This window comes from Spathaspora passalidarum (assembly GCF_000223485.1).
Source record: "Spathaspora passalidarum NRRL Y-27907 unplaced genomic scaffold SPAPAscaffold_3, whole genome shotgun sequence".
Taxonomy (NCBI): domain Eukaryota; kingdom Fungi; phylum Ascomycota; class Pichiomycetes; order Serinales; family Debaryomycetaceae; genus Spathaspora; species Spathaspora passalidarum.
The window spans coordinates 1,932,946-1,952,174 of NW_006767427.1; the positions used below are offsets into that span (position 1 = coordinate 1,932,946).

General features: G+C 39.3%; 12 protein-coding genes across 12 annotated transcripts; 5 read left to right on the forward strand and 7 right to left on the reverse strand. All coding sequences in view use genetic code 12, as the record gives it.

Annotated features, from left to right (window-relative positions):
• Window positions 1-14: 14 nt before the first annotated feature.
• MUQ1 (ethanolamine-phosphate cytidylyltransferase) lies at window positions 15-1,263 on the reverse strand (the record flags this gene model as incomplete). The annotated part of the gene is made up of 2 exons (XM_007375030.1): window positions 15-1,086; window positions 1,154-1,263. The coding sequence occupies 2 exons, from the start codon at window positions 1,224-1,226 to the stop codon at window positions 20-22; spliced, it is 1,140 nt and encodes a 379-aa protein (XP_007375092.1).
• A 176-nt stretch (window positions 1,264-1,439) lies between these two features.
• On the reverse strand, window positions 1,440-1,892 carry SPAPADRAFT_60921 (uncharacterized protein; the record flags this gene model as incomplete). Its single annotated transcript, XM_007375031.1, has 1 exon — window positions 1,440-1,892. The coding sequence occupies one exon, from the start codon at window positions 1,811-1,813 to the stop codon at window positions 1,553-1,555; it is 261 nt and encodes an 86-aa protein (XP_007375093.1).
• Window positions 1,893-2,397: 505 nt separating this feature from the next.
• On the forward strand, window positions 2,398-3,857 carry SPAPADRAFT_60922 (uncharacterized protein; the record flags this gene model as incomplete). The annotated part of the gene is made up of 1 exon (XM_007375032.1): window positions 2,398-3,857. The coding sequence occupies one exon, from the start codon at window positions 2,441-2,443 to the stop codon at window positions 3,137-3,139; it is 699 nt and encodes a 232-aa protein (XP_007375094.1).
• SPAPADRAFT_55435 (U2-type spliceosomal complex subunit) lies at window positions 3,160-3,798 on the reverse strand (the record flags this gene model as incomplete). Its single annotated transcript, XM_007375033.1, has 1 exon — window positions 3,160-3,798. The coding sequence occupies one exon, from the start codon at window positions 3,796-3,798 to the stop codon at window positions 3,160-3,162; it is 639 nt and encodes a 212-aa protein (XP_007375095.1).
• Window positions 3,858-3,863: 6 nt separating the features above from the next.
• Window positions 3,864-5,760, reverse strand: CKB1 (casein kinase 2 regulatory subunit; the record flags this gene model as incomplete). The annotated part of the gene is made up of 1 exon (XM_007375034.1): window positions 3,864-5,760. The coding sequence occupies one exon, from the start codon at window positions 5,559-5,561 to the stop codon at window positions 4,620-4,622; it is 942 nt and encodes a 313-aa protein (XP_007375096.1).
• SPAPADRAFT_137282 (J-type chaperone) lies at window positions 3,890-4,543 on the forward strand (the record flags this gene model as incomplete). The annotated part of the gene is made up of 1 exon (XM_007375035.1): window positions 3,890-4,543. The coding sequence occupies one exon, from the start codon at window positions 3,890-3,892 to the stop codon at window positions 4,541-4,543; it is 654 nt and encodes a 217-aa protein (XP_007375097.1).
• A 41-nt stretch (window positions 5,761-5,801) lies between the features above and the next one.
• On the reverse strand, window positions 5,802-9,401 carry HIR1 (Hir1p; the record flags this gene model as incomplete). The annotated part of the gene is made up of 2 exons (XM_007375036.1): window positions 5,802-9,311; window positions 9,365-9,401. 2 exons carry the CDS (start codon window positions 9,399-9,401, stop codon window positions 6,559-6,561), a joined length of 2,790 nt encoding a protein of 929 aa, XP_007375098.1.
• SPAPADRAFT_136875 (GET complex subunit) lies at window positions 5,884-6,513 on the forward strand (the record flags this gene model as incomplete). The annotated part of the gene is made up of 1 exon (XM_007375037.1): window positions 5,884-6,513. One exon carries the CDS (start codon window positions 5,884-5,886, stop codon window positions 6,511-6,513), a length of 630 nt encoding a protein of 209 aa, XP_007375099.1.
• Window positions 9,402-9,530: 129 nt separating the features above from the next.
• Window positions 9,531-11,140, reverse strand: ARO8 (bifunctional 2-aminoadipate transaminase/aromatic-amino-acid:2-oxoglutarate transaminase; the record flags this gene model as incomplete). The annotated part of the gene is made up of 1 exon (XM_007375038.1): window positions 9,531-11,140. The coding sequence occupies one exon, from the start codon at window positions 11,088-11,090 to the stop codon at window positions 9,606-9,608; it is 1,485 nt and encodes a 494-aa protein (XP_007375100.1).
• Window positions 11,141-12,401: 1,261 nt separating this feature from the next.
• On the forward strand, window positions 12,402-13,164 carry SPAPADRAFT_66528 (uncharacterized protein; the record flags this gene model as incomplete). The annotated part of the gene is made up of 1 exon (XM_007375039.1): window positions 12,402-13,164. The coding sequence occupies one exon, from the start codon at window positions 12,655-12,657 to the stop codon at window positions 13,162-13,164; it is 510 nt and encodes a 169-aa protein (XP_007375101.1).
• A 289-nt stretch (window positions 13,165-13,453) lies between these two features.
• SPAPADRAFT_71410 (DNA helicase) lies at window positions 13,454-19,123 on the forward strand (the record flags this gene model as incomplete). The annotated part of the gene is made up of 1 exon (XM_007375040.1): window positions 13,454-19,123. One exon carries the CDS (start codon window positions 13,454-13,456, stop codon window positions 16,859-16,861), a length of 3,408 nt encoding a protein of 1,135 aa, XP_007375102.1.
• On the reverse strand, window positions 16,888-18,339 carry SPAPADRAFT_60928 (aminopeptidase P; the record flags this gene model as incomplete). The annotated part of the gene is made up of 1 exon (XM_007375041.1): window positions 16,888-18,339. A coding segment is annotated over one exon (1,452 nt), but the record flags the coding sequence as incomplete, so codon positions are not given.
• Window positions 19,124-19,229: the final 106 nt, after the last annotated feature.

Here is a 19,229-nt window from a genome sequence, read left to right on the forward strand (position 1 = left end):
AATATAACGAATTTATGAATTACGAATTATTTGTTTGTTGTTCCTTGGCTTTGAGTTCACGCTCCTTCTCTGCTTTCCACCCTTTTCTCTTTTGTCTTTCTTCAAAAGCGGCCTTGTTTTGCAATACTCGATCAACAATGAATGCAGTGTTCATTTCATCAAACTTGTGCGGTCCAATTTGCAAAAAAAGGTCACTGGTATCTTCATATACCCCTTCTGTTTCCAATTCAGTTGGACCATGGCATACTTTGATCACTTCTCCTGGTAATTCTTCAAGGAATGCTTTGGTTGGTTTATATGGAGCTCCCAATACGACCGCATCAACATAACGACATTGCAACACACACAAGGATCTTTCCAACAAGTTCATAATTGGATAATTCATACCTTTGTATTCATTAATAACTACATCCTCATGAAGACCAAGAACGACGGAAGCATTGTGTTCTCCTGCACGTTGATAAACCACTTTTAAAAGTTCAATATGGCCTGGATGGAATAAGTCAAAGCCACCATCAATGTAAACTATTTTTTTCAATTTGGCTTCAATTTCTGCACTAGGGGCAACAATTTGATCGAGATGATCGTTGTACTTGACATAAACAGCACTTTTTGGTGCCAATCCTGTATTATCTGTGGCATACTGTTTGAATCTGGCCAAGTTTTCTTCACTGAACAATACAGAACTACCGGTTTTATCTAATTTGGGGAACATGTGCAGCTTACTCAATAACAACATTCTCCCGACTAAATCGGTGGTACTTATATTTGGAGTTCTCTTAACAACAACAAATCTTCCCATATCTTTACAAATTTGATAACAATCTTCACCATTGGCATCAGTTGTAATGTCGTCTCCATGGACCACATATTTACACCCATACTCATCCATGACATCGAGGGAGGTGACATATGGTGCCAGTGGGATAACCTTAGTGCTCCATTTACAGGCAGACACTGCAGTGAGTCTTTCATCAAGGCGCATTACTGGTGGCCCTTTATTATGGAGGATTTCCTCATCGGAGTGAACTCCGACATAGAGTTCACGACCGAGCTGACGAGCTTGGAGGATCGCACCCGCGTGGCCTATCTTAAGTTAGTACAAAGTTGAACTAAGGATTAGTGTTTTTTTTTGTTTTTTTTTCGGACATACCATGATGGGCAAAGTCAAAACAACCATCGATCCAAATTCGACAGTTTTCAATGCCTTCTGGACGTTCGTACATGTTGTGATTCGTAGTTGTCTTATCGAAGGTATGTGGTGAAATATTTTTAAATCAAAAAAAAAAAAAAATAAAAAAAAAGAAAAACGTTGCTTTTGTAAACGCGCATAAACGAGGCTTTCCGATTCTTCACATGGTAACTAATTCCGACCCAACATTTGCCTGCTTACGACGGTGTAATATGGAGGAGTAATTATCATGACTACGAGATGTACTAATAACCTTATTACCATCAATTCATGTAACTATTAAAGAAACTATATAATAACGTAACAATTAATCTTTATTATTATAATTACTGGACCAGCCTAAGATGTAATTGGGAAACATTAAACAGTAACTTCATGACGGATCTGATATGCTATCATTGCAAACAGGATAAGTAGAACTGCACCAAGACCAATTCCTACTATATTCAAACTGAACGAATAATACTTCCTATACTCTTCATCCGCTATCTTGCGAAGCTCAAGTGCTTCCTGTTCCTGCTTTAATTTACTTTGGGCAAGCCGGTCCAAGTGTCGTTGATTAGTTAGGTCTGCGCCTTCATTAGGTATGGGTTTTCTTGAACTTGCAAATGATGGGGCCATAACTATGGATCTAAGAACATTAATGTGAGAAATATTTTGTAGATGTGATTCAACCGGGTGATTTTTATGATTAATATAACACCCCCCCCTCCCCTCGCCTCCCCAACTTCGTTGCTCACTACGCAAAAACGTGATTTAATGCTACGCACAGAAATGCTTATTTATCACCTGATAACCAGTCAAGTATCATAACGCTGGAAAAACAGCAAGCGTTGCAGATGAGCACACACTCCTTATTCTAGACTACTACCTACTGGATGATCCCTTTGTATGGTATTCATGCATGAGTTAACTGCTTGAACACATAATCAACTTCTAAAACTCCCAGCTTAAATGAGTAATTGACTGCTACAGTGCTAGTAGCTACAATAACCAAACCTAATGTCTTCTCATCATTTGCATATTGACCACTTATTTGATTGAATAGGCTATGTTATTGTAACAAGGCTTGTTCCATTATCCAATAGAATTATGTCACCATTCATGACACAAACTCGTGTATCGGCCAACAAATTTGATTTGGTAGCGCATAAGTGTCATTTTCTTTTTAGCCGAGCAACATTATAAGATCACCATCGGGCCCTGCGCGAGATTTTTCCCGGATCAACCTTAACACGTATAGCCACCATGTCACAGATACAGCAACAGTTAGAGAACATACCTGGGTATGACATAGTCATGGACTATTTCAATGACTATGCCGAAGAGCATTTTAATTCGGTCGATCCGTACGAAGATGAGGACGGCAATAAGCGGAAGCTCCCCGCCGACATCACCAACAAACGTGAACAAAAAGCGTGGAAGAAGATCCAGAGCCAGGCATGGACTCATGACAAGTGTTTTCTTGGACTGTGTGGAGTAGGCATGGATTGTGGGTTGGGATTGGCACCAATTGTCGTGTTTATTTTCCCGGTGTTGGGCCCAATTATGTTATACCTTGTCCATGCGAGATTGATTAGGTTGGCCCAGGAGAATTTCAATTTACCGAATAAGCTAGTGGCAAGATTACAGAGTAATATTGTAATTGATCTTGTGATTACGTTTCCGCCACTTATTGGTAGTTTCTTTGGCTGGTTGCATGGATGTAGTACTCGGAATGCCGGGTTGATTTATGGGTTTGTGCTGAAAATGGCCGAGGTTAGGGCATCGGCCCAGGGTGTGCAGTATGTAGGAACCCAACGTACAATACAGCAACAGCCCGAGTTTGGGTCAAGGGGAATGACTTACCAGAGACAGGAGCCTCAAAATGAGAGACGGACTAAGTTTACCAGGAACAATCCGAATGCGATTGTGGTAGGACAGCAACAACAATCTGGATTTGTATAAACTATGTAAATAGAAATGCATTATTTATTACCAATAAGGTTCTCTAATTCCAGTTTCAGAACCGGTACCATGACTCCATCTGTTTCCGTTTTACATATAAAACACTTTGTCTTTTTCTGTTTGTACTCATCCAAGAAACATGGTTTGCAAAACAAGTGTCCACATTGAGTTTTTATTGGTGACTTGTATTCATTCTTGCAAAGAACACATTTGAACGGTATTTCCTCTACTGGTTTATCCTTTATTTCCTTCCTGGTTACATTTTCCCATTCCTTTTCAATAGGTTTCTTTTGTCGCGACTCATCTCGAATATGGAGGAACTTACAAGTATCACCATACCCACAGTATCCAGTCTGAAGGAAATCCTTACACACATCAGGTTGGAAATCTGTTATGGTAGTAACATTTATATTCTTGGGAGGTGCCTTGATAGTTCCTTTAGTACGTGGAGTTACTTCTGTAGCTGGCTCATTGTTCGATTGCAAATTGGAGGCAAGTACTTCAGCAGTGGAGCTGACTGGTTTGTGCTTGGATGCAGATTCCACCTTCTTAAACGTCTTTTGTCGTATTGAAGTAGTTATCTCATCATTTAGATCTTCTTCAAGCCTTCTTTTCTTAGACTGATCGTCTTTGCCCTTGACTGTTCTCTTCTTAAACATGGTGATGAGTAATATAAACACAGAGGAGGAAAAAAAAAACTCACCGAATCGGAATTTGTAAAATAGAGTCTTCTTTTATAGCAAGTACACCATGTTTAGAATATCCGTACTTGCTCGGCGGTACTCCACCAAACCAATAACATCCTACTTCAAGCTCTTTCCTCAGAACTTCCCTCATGGAGGTCCACCCCAGGACTCATTCATTATCAACCCGAAACATTTGCGGAGAGAGTATAGAAATTTGCAGAGTGAGAACCACCCTGATTTGAACGGGTCAGCTATCCTCAATTCAGAAGTCGTGTCGAATGAGGCATCACTTAGTGAAGTTATAAATAAGGCCTACACCACTTTGAAAAACCCATATTCGAGAATAGTGCATTTCATAAAGGTGAACCACCCACTTCATCTTGATCTATCTCGCGATGAAATTTCCAAGGATTTGATCAAAAAGTTTCAAAGTAAATCCACCCAAAGCAGTTTGGCATACAAGGAGATATTGATGAATGTTCTTGAGGTACATGAACGATTGGAATTGGCCACTCTGGAACAAGAATTGGAGGAATTAGAAGTGGAAAATGAGGAACGGATTGAAGAAACAGAAGCGGAGATTGCTGACATGATTAAATACGAAATCAAGGACTGGGACGAGCTCATGATGACTGCCATCCGATTGAAATACTGGATTAATATCCGAAACGGCATCAAAGAATGGGAGCCAGGAAAGCCAATGAACTTGACTCATTGAACTACAATTAATACATTTGTATAGTTTATATTTGTAAATATACATAGAGCATGACGAGTAGGTGTTTCTATCGAGGTTACTCGCTAGCCATAGTTTTATCATCATCATCATTCTCCTCTTCATCGTCGTCGTCTTCGTCGTCTTCATCATCATCAAGATCATCGCCATCTTCCTGATCATCGTCATTGGCATCTTCCATATCACTATCAGATACCCATTTGGGTACGCTGAACTCACAGTTTTCGTACTCTTCCTTCTCCTCGTCGGTCTTTGGATGCATTCGTAACCATCTCATCCGCGGTCCACTGGCGCTGGTTTCATTCACCTTGAATCCAAACAATTTCAACCCGAAATCATTAGCACTAAATTTATTTATTCTGATTCGACACTGATTTTCTATTTCAGGAAACATTTTAACAAGTAAACCTGGGAACGTAGTTCCAAAGAATGCACCGTCGATATTCAAATAACGTGAGCTGGAAGGAATGTAAATGTCATTGCAGCAAGGACAATACAATCGCACCGTTTCTTGCCCCGGGATGTCCGTCAGACCTACGGGGATCAAATGCATACCATCACAAAAGTAACGAGGACACGAGCCGAAATCATTGCGCTCAAACTTGGATGCCATGGCGGTGAGTCCCTGTTTGGATATGATGTAACGGGCGTGAATTAACCCATAGAGCAACTCTGCCGAATGAGCTAGTAATGCCTTGTTTGGAAGTTCATTTTTGGCTTCTTTCTTGGAGCTAGAGGTGTTGGCTGTGTTGGTGGTGGCGGTGGTGTTGGCTGTACCGGGGATAGAGTTGTTATCTTGTGGTGAATCTTCAGCTGTCTCTACTTGATAGTCTAGTATAGTGTATAATGCTTCTCTATAGTAAGGAACCTGCAGCAGGAGGCCCGTGAGATTGAAATCATCCTCAATAAAGTCCTGAGAGACTTGGACAAAGTAGTCGTGGCCAAAGAGTTCACAGAACTGTTGAATCCAAGGGATGTAGTCTTCTTCGTCGCTAGGCATTGCTGTGATGGAGGGGAGAGAAGGGGGGTGTGTGTGTGTAGGAATGTAGTGGTATTAATATATTAGATGCGTTGCGGTGTAAATGTAAACTTTTTCTGCAACCGGGTGTTTGTTAATCAATTGTTGTCTTTTGCAGGAGTAAAAGAAGCAACTTGGGACTAATCTTTTGCGACGATGCTCTATGGTAATGCTTTGGTTTGGTCGTTGTTGATGGATTTGAAAGTTCCTAGAAAAGTTTTTTTTTTTTTTGTTGTTGGTTGGTTTGTAAAACAGGACAGCACCGTTTCACCCTCAAAACAGTGACTGACTTTCCTTTACAGTAATGCTTACGTTAGACATTGATCCATACACTGTTGTTGTCTCAGTGTTTGTCATTCTACTTACCCAGCAGATTATCAAACAAATTGGAAAATCAACAATCCAGGAATTCTTATGGTTGGGATATATCCACTATGGTACCAAACTCAACTTCTCATCCCAATTTACACAACTTGCCCAGGCTAAAGAACAATTGCACCAGCTCAACAAGGAGAAACGTACTATAAGTGCTCAAGATGAATATGCAAAATGGACTAAGCTCAATAGAAAGTGCGATAAACTCACTGCAGATATCGCCTCATTGACTGAGGACATCTCTCAAAGTAGGGCCAGCATAGATAAGTTGACGGGAAGGTTGATCATGTTGTCCACCACACTTCCATTGTGGTTCTTTAGAATCTTTAGCCGTAAGACTCATTTATTCTACTTTAGTTCCGGAATTTTCCCCTGGTACATTGAACGGGTATTGCTGTTGCCTTTCCTTCCGGCTGGTGCGGTAGGATTGACTATTTGGATGTATGCCGTCAATCTGGTTCTTTCCAACGTCCTTTTCTTGATTTCGTTTGCGTTTGCTGGTAAGAAGGTCAAGCCAGCTAAACCAGAAAAGAAAATCGTCGAAGAAAAGTCTCTTTAATTGCTGATATATATAAGTATATGTATATGTATATATAATGAAACATTATTCTAACGCTAGAGTTATAGTTTGCAATTGTCGTTGTTTCATAACTTGAATGAGTTCACTTGATTCGTTCAATTCATAAGCGTAGGCCCGCTGCAATTGAACCTCATTGGTATATGCCAATTTACACTTGTTAACCAATCGCAGAAGCACAGTGTGATATTCGTCTTCATTACCCTTTATTTCAATGTCTTCTTCGTTAGCAGAAAAGTACCACCCGTCTATAATCTTTATCCAACTCTTTAAGTCCAAATTGTATCCAAACACATCCCAGCCTTGTTCAAGAACTACTAGAGGTGTACCATTTCTAGGATCTACATCAATGCATTTCACTCCGGGAAGCACAAAGCTGGTCGGTTTTCTCAAATCCCCTGATTCACCCGTTATTTCAACCATGTTTAATATCGGTGCTATTGACACACGTGTGAGTTGGAACTTCATCAGCTCGAGATTCCATGAATAGAATAATCCTCGACTGGTGAGAATAACAAGATAGGTGTTCCTGTACATCATTGATATGATTGTCTCCCCAATTTCGAAACTAGGACATACAAATCGGCCCGTGGAACTAAGGATTTGGATTGTGCCTTGACAAGAAGCAACAACAAAGTATTTTAATTCATCACCAACGAGTATTGGTAAAACATGTTGAATTCTATACGGAAAGAACAAGTTAAACTTCCGGTTTGTAGCATCGGTATTGTCGTATACAATCACTCGAGTAGGATCATCAAAGTCCACTTTATCGTTATATTCAAACTCATCATCTTCCAACTTCCACGGCTTGCCATTTCTCACTTCAACAGATGTACTTACCACCTTTTCCTCCTGGGAAAGCACGTCATTTGATGGTTGCATGTGAACAACATGCGAAAATACCACGGAAAACAACAAATCCTCATCAATCTCAACAGCAGTGCCCAGGGATATATCACTAGTCAAATCCTTAGAGTACAGCTTATAAATCCGATTGATCTCGCCATTGACCAACATGTGATTGTTGAACAACATTTCGGGAAGGGTAGACACAAACTTGAACGAATGCGGGTATCGTCTCTCCATCATTCTTCGCTTATACCTATTCTTTTGTCGTTTAAGGGCTGCATCTGAGACTGTGGTGGTTCCACTAGTTCCATTGGCAGCGGCATTGTCGCCAATGTCATCGATGTCATTATCGTCTTCCACTTCTTGTTGTGGGGCGTGGGCCGTCGTGGTTCGTTGTTTGGTTCCATAGACTGATGTTTGAAGACCTAGTCTGGGCAAGAGGTAATTGGATTGGGATACTTTCAGGATCTTATGTTTTTGTTGTTTGGACGGTGGTTGCCATTGTTGTTGGATATTGGTGGGGGGAGCAGACGAGGCGGACACTAACAACGGTGCAACTCTTTTCTTTCCCGATTTGGTTATTGTTACAGTTTGTTTACGGAGTTTCACATGGTCATCCGATTTCGAAGGTGCTATTGGAGTAGCCACTTTGGCAACAACTGGAGTGCTAACAACAGGCGAAGCTATCTGTATTGGGGTAGGATCCTTCTTCTTTGGTCCAGGAATGGTCTTTTCTTCTAGCACCAACTGTTCAACACTCTCGGGAAATATCATACTTTCTCGATCAGCACCATATCTCGTCAATTGCGCACCAATTACATCATCACTGACAACATCCCCCAACTCACCCTTTTCAAATTCAACCACAGTAATCAGACCATCTAAACATCCAAAGTAAAGCGTTTCTCCCAGAGGCGCCCAACAAATATCAGTAATACTACTATCGACTATATCTTGAGCTACTAATAATGGGCGGGAATTGCAAGTGCTCCATACGGCTAATGTTCTATCTTGCCCTCCTGTAGCTAGTATAGTCTGAAATGAATCTTCCTTCTTGTCTATTTGAAACAATCGTGGGGAAAAAGAGCACACTTCCACTGGTGCCTCGTGTCCAATAAGAGACACATCTGTACCCCAATTACCTCTATTAATAATGGCTATACTGGGAACAGGGCCATTCGTGGCATTAGGCACGGCGATGTGTTGTCCATCGGGAGACCAACTCATTCTTCGAAAATAGGAAGTCAAGGGAGATTTCCGGAATGGATCAGTGACGATATGCTCCATCTGGAATTCGTAATTGTTATACTCGTTCAACTTCTTGTAATATCTGAATATTCTCACGGTTCTATCGTCACTCGCCGTAGCAAAGAACTTGTTAGCTGGATCAAACACGATCCCCTTCACCATACTCTGATGTACGTCATATCGCTTCACACGTTCAAACGTGATCCCGTTCCAGATGATAATCAGTCGATCTAACCCGACAGTAACGAGCAATGTCCCGTCAGGAGACCAGCAAATATCTTGGATATCATTATCGTGTGCCACGAGTCTTTTCCGCACAGTCCAATGCTCCAAATCGGGCTCCTCTACTCCAAACTGTTTCCTGGGTGTTTCATCACGCTCCCATATAAGACAGATCTTATCATCGGATCCCAGGGCCAAGTAGTGTCCATCAGGCAGGAATTTGACTGACGTAACTACCCCGTTGTGTCTCGACATGGAACACAATGGTCGTCGAAGAGATTTATCAGGGAGTGTTGGATCTTGCTTGGACTTTTTTGTGTCTGTGGTTGCCATCTTTACGAATGAATCTATAGTGGCAGTGTCCCATATTTTGATGGTGCCGTCAAGACCACCCAGAGCTAGCCTTGTACCATCTTGGTTGACGGATACGGCATAACATTCAATGTCTTTATTCTCAGCTGTAAAATAGTTAGTATGGATTCTAGAAATGTCCAATATGACAGTTACCTACTTTTATGACCTAGCCACGGTAGTTTTAATATGTGCATCTTGTCATCTACCACTTGGTTGTCTGGTTGTGAAGTTTGAACAAAACTGTGTTTTTATTTTTTGGGCGGGTAAATAAACAAGCGCTACCATGCGTCATTGTATACCCTCTCATACAAAGAAACAGTTGCAAATTCCATACTAAGTTAAAATATACAATTCTTTTCAATTTACAACTACGGTACTACTCTATAATAACATAAACTCTAATGGTCAATTTGGAATTGGGTCTTGACAGCCCTGGAAAACTTGGTTAACCCAACAATCAATTGATCCAAGGGAACCGCAGCATAGGTACCTCTAAAGAAGATATGAGTCTTCCCAGCTGGATTATGAGGCAAGTTCTTTTGAGGAGGGGAGCTTTGTCCTTCACTCTTGAACCAGGAACCAGGAATCATCAATGCACCCTCCTTGATACCTTCTTCGTAAATGGCAGTTTCCACCTTGATTGGATCTTGGCCGAACTCGTCAAATTTAGGGTGCTTGGATGCGTCAATGGTGATGGTGAAGAACATACCAGCAACTGGTGGGTTGTAGGAACAAACATCCTTGGGGAAATGTTCGTCAACGGTGTCAATGGCAACATCTCTCTTTTTGGTGTATTCGGCACGTAAACCAATCAACCAGTCCAAGTATCCTGATTGTCCCCACTTTTGTAATAATGCATTGGTAAGAGATTGGGTGAACCCAGATGGACATTGAATGGAAACTTCATGCAATCTAACATATCTTTCCAAAAGACGAGCTTGACCAACAATCCAACCAAAACGTAATCCAGGGGCAAGAACTTTAGAGAACGAGTCTAATCTAACCACTCTTCCTTCAACGTCAAGAGAAAGGAAAGATGGAACTAATGCGTCGATGAACTCTTGATGGTCGTGCACCTTGTTGCCTTCACGAGAAGACTTATCCTTGGTGTAGGTTTCCATTTGCAAAAAGTAATAAGGTTCATCTTCAATGATTATGAAATCGTACTTGCAGGCAATTTCATAAATTTGCTTTCTTCTTTCAGCACTCAATGAAGAACCAGTTGGGTTTTGACCAGTACAAATAGTGTACAATAACCTTGGTGTCTTTCCTATCCAGTTCTTCAACAATTCTTCAAGGGCGCTTGGGATTAAACCAAACTCGTCCATGGTTACTGGGATGGTATTGACACCTAAAGCATGAGCCGTTTCCAAAGCAGAAGAAAAGGAATATTCTTCAACCAAAATGGAGTCACCTCTTGTACAGAAAGTTCTAAGAGTAGAATCCCAAGATTCGGTGTTACCAACACTGGCAACGACATCCCAATCAGCGTATGGGACCTTGTGGATCAAATCAGTATGGGTCCTGATGAAATCTATGATTTCCGGTTGACCTTCGGTGTAACCATATTGCAATGATCTGGCAAGAGGGACATTTTTGGCAGCAGGATCATTCAAATCAACCCTCTTGAACACTTCTACGACAGATTTAGTTTCTTCAGTTATTTGAGCCCCGATACCGTTATCAAAACTAGGAGTTGGAATATCGGCGGTGATTTTGTCAAAGGGAAAATAGTCCGACAATGGTAATCCACCACCGAGAAAGGTCATACCTGGTTGGTTGAAATACTTGAATGCGGACTTCAAAGGTGAGTTTTGACGCAGCTTGGACTCATCGGATAACAAATGGGTCAAGTCCTTGGATTGAGGTTTAGCGACGGTCATGGTGTTGAATATTTGCGGGAATTAGTTTTGCTTTGTAAGCAAGAAGATGTAGAAGAAGAAGAAAAAGAAAAAGAAGTGGAGTGAAATTTTATTGATTTGATAACGACGGGTTTATTTTTATCCTGGACTTTTTTTTTTTCCTGTCATCTTGGGGGCCGTCCGCAAATGAGTCAATCAAATGCCGATAGCCCAATTAGGAAATATTAGCGACATTTTTACCCCAATGTTTTAAAGTTGTGGAAATTAGTCACTGCTGTTCCTTGACAATTAAACAAGATAGCGACCACTGGATGAGGGGAGAAGTAGTGTCATGTATGCCATTGGTCTCAGTTGGGTTTTGCAGTTATTTCTGTTCGGGAAATGTGACTCAATTTTTCTTTGACGGTGTTTTGGCAATTTCCGCGTTATCAAAGCCCATACATGTTGTATTTCTCCCGCCACACTTCCACAGCAAGGCTCTATGTTATTACTAATCACAATATGAATGAAATACAATGTGTTTGGGGTGACAGTCCTGAAACTCCTAACTCATTTCTAAATGTCGTGTTTTTTAAAAAAAATTTGCAGCAATTCTAGAACATTCTCGGTAATGTAAACTTGCATCAAGTGACATTTGTCTCAACTTATTACACAATATGACTTATCGCATTTGTTGAAAACTAAAAATTTGAATAAACTATATAGGTATATATCAGACGATACATTAGAAGCAGCAGAGATAAAGGAGTGGAAGTAATCACATTCTGTGCTCGTGGAAAGTAACAATAAAGTAACGAATAAAGTACTACCAGACTGTTCTACCAATAAAGCCGACATGTCCGAGTCTCAGAGTTTTACAATCAATAAAATAACAAGCATTATTTAATACAATCTGCACTAATCCTGGAGAATTTTCCCCACACACACCAAAAAGTGCTGAATTTCGTGGATTTCATACAATACATCACCTTCAGAATAAAAGCATGCTAGTTTGGATCAATGAAATAGGAACCAAGATTGAGAACTAACGTTAGGGAATAAACTTTGAAATGGCTGTCTTGCTGTTAGCATTTGCTTGACTTCTGAGATAATATTAGTCAGGTAGAATTTATCTGTATTTGATCTTTTAAAACAAAATGAATCCTTGTACTGTGACCATACTTTTCAAATAAGTCCATATTTCACTCTAATTGATTGATATTACTGGAACAATCGTGTTAGTAATTAATGATTAATGATACAGGAAGTTTCCACTAATACTCTAGATGTAATCTTAACAAGTCGGTTTCCGACTCCGTAGCACAGAGTCGACTTTGTTCAAGGTAGTAACTTCAATGCGATGCTAAAAAACAAATAATGTGAGCACCAATTAGATGATATGGCAACTCTTTTACATTTTTGATAGGTACTGCTAGGCTTTTTTTTTCCATAGCATACGAGTATAGAATATCTTTAACTTTGGTTAAATCAAATGTTTGAAAAGTTCTTGTTACGCAGCTGAGGAATTATTTATGAACGGAGCACTGTGTCTTGTTGCAAAATTTTCTTAGTGCTCTTTCGCTATACTCATTTTTGCTAAGGTGAAATGGCATCAAATAACACCAAAGATTCAACAGCAGCCAAAAATACCACTAATGCTTTAACTTTTACTTTTCGAAAACGTCTGCATGCTTTAGCTTTATACAATCATCTCCAGGTCAGTATGGATTCCGATGAAATTAATGCGCCAAGTTTTCCAGATTATATAATGAAAGAATTAAGATATATATCCCAAAACAGGCACAACAACCAAGTAAACACCGATACTGCTCCAATTGAAAATGGAGATCACCATGCAGAAGAAAGAAACAACCCTAGTTCTCTTCATCAAGCACCTGTCCCATTGGAACTTGGCACCATTGCAAACAATGTTGGTAGAGCATTACTTGAGAAGACTACTTCTCGGGAAGAAATCGAACATCACGAACAGAAACTTGTACGTAAAAGTGGAAATAGAGATAGGAAGAGAGCTAGGTTGGGAAAAGCTTTCATCGGTATGGTTGGTGTTGTTGATATTGCTAATCCAATTAATACATTTGCCAAAAAGAAGAAATAATGTCGTTGCTAGCGAACCATGTTTAATAATTAGAATAAGGTTGTAAACTGTGTAATAAAATTTATAAAATATTAGGTTTTAACTGAAAGTAGATAGAAACTTAAACCGAACCCGGTTAGTTCAATCAACTTGCCAACTGCTGTTCATTAAGAAATCGAGCTCGTTCTATCTTGGACCCCGATGGATGCAAAATTATTGCCGCGTTTTCTGCACCAACGCGCACTTAAATTTCCGTGTTCATGAAAAAAAAAATACTCTCTTTTAAATCTTTCTTTACGTGAATCAGTTAATGTCCGTAACCAAGAAACGCTTCTTCGTTCCTAAAGAAAAGGTCACTGTTCCTTCGCTAGACGATAAACTGTCTGTTGAAAGTACTGCATTGTCCCCCAACACATCACTATTCGTAGAAGACGACGATGACGAAGACGAAGCTGATAACGAATCAGACGTGACCCCATTACCAATTCAAATACCACTTGGCCAATTTGAAACAGAGTTGAAAGCAACAGTAGGTGATATATCACCACAAATACTATCGTATTTATACAACAAACACTCAAACCAGTCAGATGGTGTGAAACAGGCAGTTTCAGAACTACTTACATGCCCACCAGACATTAATGAATTGTTGCCAAATTCAACACAGCAAACTGAATCTCCCGCACCACCCACACAAAAGAGACCAACAGATGATGTGAATGAACAATTGCAATCACTAAGCAAGCGAATCCATCTTGCTTCACAAGCACACCAGAAAGAAGTGGCTCAACAAACCTGGGATAGGTATATTGGATCCATAGATGTCCAAGCATGGGCTACACGTCCTACATTCTCACCACTCAAGTATGCAGAAAAGTTATCATTAAAGCGATTGATCCCGAAGAACTCGTCGATGAAATCAAGTTCAATCATTCGATTATCAACCATAGATCACTATGGAGGTCGAGAGATAGCGAGAATACCCGAGGATTTAACCCGAATATTTTCACCATTGATCGATTTAGATATTGCCAGATTTGAAGTTTCTGTTCTAGAAGGAACAAAAAGGAGATTGTCCACTGCTGATTCATTTCTTATTCAAATTGATGTTTTCTTGAAAAATACCGGGTTTATAAAGAACTTAGATGCATTGGAAGTAAAGATTGATAATTTGAGTAAACACAAAAATGCAGCAAGCAAAGCAGCTAAGCTGAGTAATTTCCATGCAACCAGTGAAACTGATGGAGAAGCTGCATTGAGACTACGCCAATATGCGCTCTCCCGCTTATTTGACAGACTCCGCATTAAACCACTTCGGTTAAATGATGATGACGAAGAGGAAGAAAATTCAGACGAACCAATATCTCTTGATTCAGACGATGAGAATGAGCAGGTTGAAAGTACACCCGATCAATTAAATTTGGATCAATTGAAACAATTCTACCAAGCAAATAACCAATCCAAATTGTTAGAAAGCCTTCCTGAAACTACTGTACCCCCATCGGACAATTTCAAATTGAATTTACGTACCTATCAGAAACACGGATTATCGTGGATGTTAACAAGGGAGAACGAAATAAGCACATTGGACCAACTATCTTCCGAACAAGGATTATCAACTCAATCAAAAAGGGATATTGAAGAAAATGAATCGGGGACTATGAACCCACTTTGGAGGAAATACAAATGGCCCAAGAATATGTCATTCGCAGTCAGCGTAGGGGGATCCACACAATCCAGCCAAGAAAGAGAGGACGAATTCTTCTACGCCAACGTATACAATGGTGAACTTTCAGTTGAAAAACCAATAATTAAGAATAGTCTAAGAGGAGGAATACTTGCTGATGAAATGGGTCTCGGTAAGACTATTTCTGCATTGGCCTTGGTAAATTCGGTGCCATACGATACTAACCCAGAGAAGTCAAATAAACCTTATGCATCAAAAACAACCTTGATTGTTGTGCCCATGTCCCTTTTATCCCAATGGAAACAAGAATTTGAAAAATGTAATAATAACAACAATCATTATTGTAAGTTGTATTATGGTGATGAAATCGAGTCTAATTTAACATGGTCATTATGTTCTACGAAACCAAATGCTAAAATCCCTACAGTAATGATTACAACTTATGGTACTGTTTTAAATGAATTTACGAGGATTGCTCGTGCAAGAGATGAAAAGGGAGAATTACCACCTATCGGTCTTTATTCTGTCAAATTCTTTAGGATTATAATTGATGAAGGCCATAATATTCGAAATAGAAATACCAAGACTGCCAAATCATTGTATGAGTTGGAGCTGAGTAGGAAATGGATATTGACAGGTACACCAATTGTCAATCGACTCGATGACTTATACTCATTCACCAAGTTCCTTCAATTGGATCCCTGGAGTAATTTTTCATACTGGAAGACATTTGTTACATTACCCTTTGAACAACGAAAGATTTCCCAGACTTTGGATGTGATTAAATCCATTTTGGAACCAATATTTTTGAGAAGAACCAAAGCAATGAAGGGCCGCGATGGTCGTCCACTTGTGGAATTACCAAGCAAAGAAGTTATTATTGAAGAAATTAAGTTTAATGACCAGGAGGAAAAATTGTATGGCTATTTCAAAGCTAGAGCATTCAATTCGTTTGCTGAAGGTTTGAAGTCAGGTCAATTGTTGCGTCAGTATACACAAATCTTGACACACATTTTGCGATTAAGGCAAGTATGTTGCCATGTGGATTTGATTGGTGGTGCCCATGAAATGGATGACGAGATTATAGATTTGGAACTGGATGAAGACATGAAGAAATTTTTGAAGTCAATCAAGGAACAGCAACAAAATAGGTTTGAGAATGATCATGCGGTTAAGAAAACCATGTATTCATTATACTCCAAAGTCGATATTGAAAATTCAGAGTGTTCAATATGTACTCAGTCTCCGATTCCATTTGGAGAGATGACCATTACTCCATGTGGTCATAGCTATTGTCTTACTTGTCTTCTTGAACATCTCGATTTCCCAACTACAACCAAGACATGTCCCAACTGTCGAGAACCAATATCCAAATATCAACTATTCCGTTTACGTAATCAAAAGACCACTGCCAATGAAATACGATTTCATACTAAGGAGCCCAAGGCGGAGAATTACCCTTTCCAATTGTATTTATACGATCCTAATCGTTCTTCATCCAAGATCCAAGCCCTTATTAAACATTTACATGATATCAAATCCCAAACACCTAATCTGAAAGTTATTGTATTCTCCCAGTTTTCATCATATCTAGACATAATAGAGACCGAACTCAAGGTCCAGCAAGACAATGACTTTGTAATTTATAAATTCGACGGACGGTTGAATTTAAAAGAACGACAGAAATTACTTGATGATTTCAATAAGGAATTGTCGGATGGTAAAATTGCAATCTTGTTGCTTTCGTTGAAAGCTGGTGGAGTAGGTTTAAATTTAACCACTGCTTCTCGGGCGTTCATGATGGACCCTTGGTGGTCACCCAGTATTGAAGATCAGGCAATTGATAGAATTCATAGAATTGGCCAGAATGAAACTGTTAAAGTTGTCAGATTCATTATGGAAAACAGCATAGAGACAAAAATGTTAAAGATTCAGGAAAGAAAGAAACAAATTGGTGAAGCAGTTGCTGCCGAAGAAGAGGAAAGAAGAAAGAGAAGAATCGAAGAGATTCAAATTCTTTTTGAAGAGTAGGAAAAGAGTGTATATTAGTATATCATCTATGTGGACAAAGCTAATGGCTCGGTTTCTCTCCTTAACCATTTGTAAACAATACTGTCCTTTTCAAAAGTACCACTTAATTCATCCCAAATGGTAGCATGGTAGTTATTTAACCAGGCCAATTCTTCTTCACTCAACATGGAAACCTCAATCAACTTTTTGCAGAATGGGACTCTTGTGATAGTTTCAAATTCGTAAAAGTTTCTGCCGTTATAGTGCAACCCACTATCCTTGACAAACATAACATTCTCCAATCTAATACCGTATTCACCAGTTTCATAAAACCCAGGTTCATTGGAGATTAAATGACCAGGTTTCAAGGCGTTAGCAGCAGCATTAGGACGAGGACCAATTCCAATAGGACCTTCATGAACATTCAAATAAGCACCAATACCATGGGACGTACCGTGACCGTAATCAATACCATACTTCCAGAGATATTGTCTTGCTATGGAATCAATCAAGTTACCAGTTGTATTTTCCGGGAATCTTAAAGTGGAGAGAGCAATGTTACCTTTCAAGACCAAGGTGTAATTTCTCTTTTCTTCGCTGGTTGGTGTTTCAAAATGAATAGTTCTAGTGGTATCGGTAGTTCCTTCCAAGAATTGAGATCCGGAATCATTTAAGTATATCTTAGAAGGGTTAATTGTAGCACATTGGCCTTTAGTTGGTTTATAATGAATAATAGCACCGTTAGGACCAGTGGCACTTATAGTAGCAAAGGATAATCCAACAAAATTGTCCTCTTGCTTTCTAAATTCAGTTAATTTTTCATCAGCATCAATTTCATCAATCAATTCTTGTTTGTTAATCAATTGGTCTTCTAACCATGCAAAGAATTTCACTAAAGCACGACCATCCTTTAAATGGGCAATCTTGGCACCTTGTAATTCCACTTCATTTTTAATACCCTTTAATTCTTCCACTGGTGAAAGTTTTTGAACAAATGCACACTTCAAGTTACGAACAACTTCCCAATTGGCATTATCTGGAATAAAGAACAGTTTATTGTTGACAGTGAATTGTTTGGATATGGTGTTTAACTCAGAATAAAATGAACCATAACTTTCGAGTATGATATTATTGGCCTTTAATTTAGTTTTGATTTCAGCCGATAATCTCCATTCATCAACAAATACTTTAGTTACATCCTTGGTGATAATCATAAAACTGTAAAATACAGGATTGTATTCAATATCTTGACCACGCAAATTCAATATCCATGCAACTTCATCCAATGCAGTCACTACAATACCTTCAACATTGTTCTTAAAACAAGCACTCTTAATTGCGGCAATCTTATCATCAGTTTCTTGTCCAGTAAAACTTATATCCAAACTCTTAATTTCATTAGAAGCGGGAGATGCAGGTAATTCTTCAAATTCTTCCCAAATCTTGTTGATTAAATTATCTTCAACTGCAGTCAATTCAATTTCAATGCTTTTATCATTTCTTTGTTTGAGTTTCTTTTCAACAATTCCATTAAACTTTTGAGTAAATTTATAAGTAACTAATCTTGGGTCGACACCGATGTTAACCTTGGCACCACTATCCAAACTTAATTGAATAGCTTGTTCAACGGTCCATTCTTCCCAGGTAGGTTCATCTTTGGCACCTTGTTTTAATAGGGTCCAGTTGAAATCCAATTCATCAATAGCTTGGGTGAAATATCTTCCATCAGTGGATAAAGCCGCACTTCCTTGCGGCACATCACTAAAATTATTCAAATCTCTAGTAACAATAGCAATACCAGCACTTCCAGAAAATCCACTAATAAAGCTTCTCTTTTGGTCGAACAAACTAACATATTCAGATTGGTGTTGGTCTTCAGAAGGAACAATGTAAATAGCCAAGTCGTGCAGTAACATCTGGCGTCTCAAACTTTCTAAACGCTTGCTAGTGTTGACTTCTTTAGCCTCAGGTAAACATAAGGAAGCTGGATTGAGGGTGAACACGGAATTCTTACGTGAATCTGGTCTACTACCGGTAGAATTTTCTCTGGAAAGACTAATTCTTTTGGCAAAGACCGCACTGGTTCTGCGTGATCTTGACAATAATCCTGGAGAACAGGTGCAGTTGGCACATTGGGCACGGGACACTCTACGCATTATAACTAGGAATAGCTTTTTTTTTGAGTAGATTAGGATTGAATAGTAGGAAAAACACTTGACAAAAATATAATCTCTATCTGATTAAGCGTTAGATCGGTTGTTATGGCGATGGAAACTTCAAAATGCTTCATGAGTGGCTACAATGAAAAGTGGATTTCTTTTTTTTTTTCTTGGTGTGGTCAGGAGGGCTGGGGTTTGTCATTCGATTTAGCAATTTGGTCATGTGATCA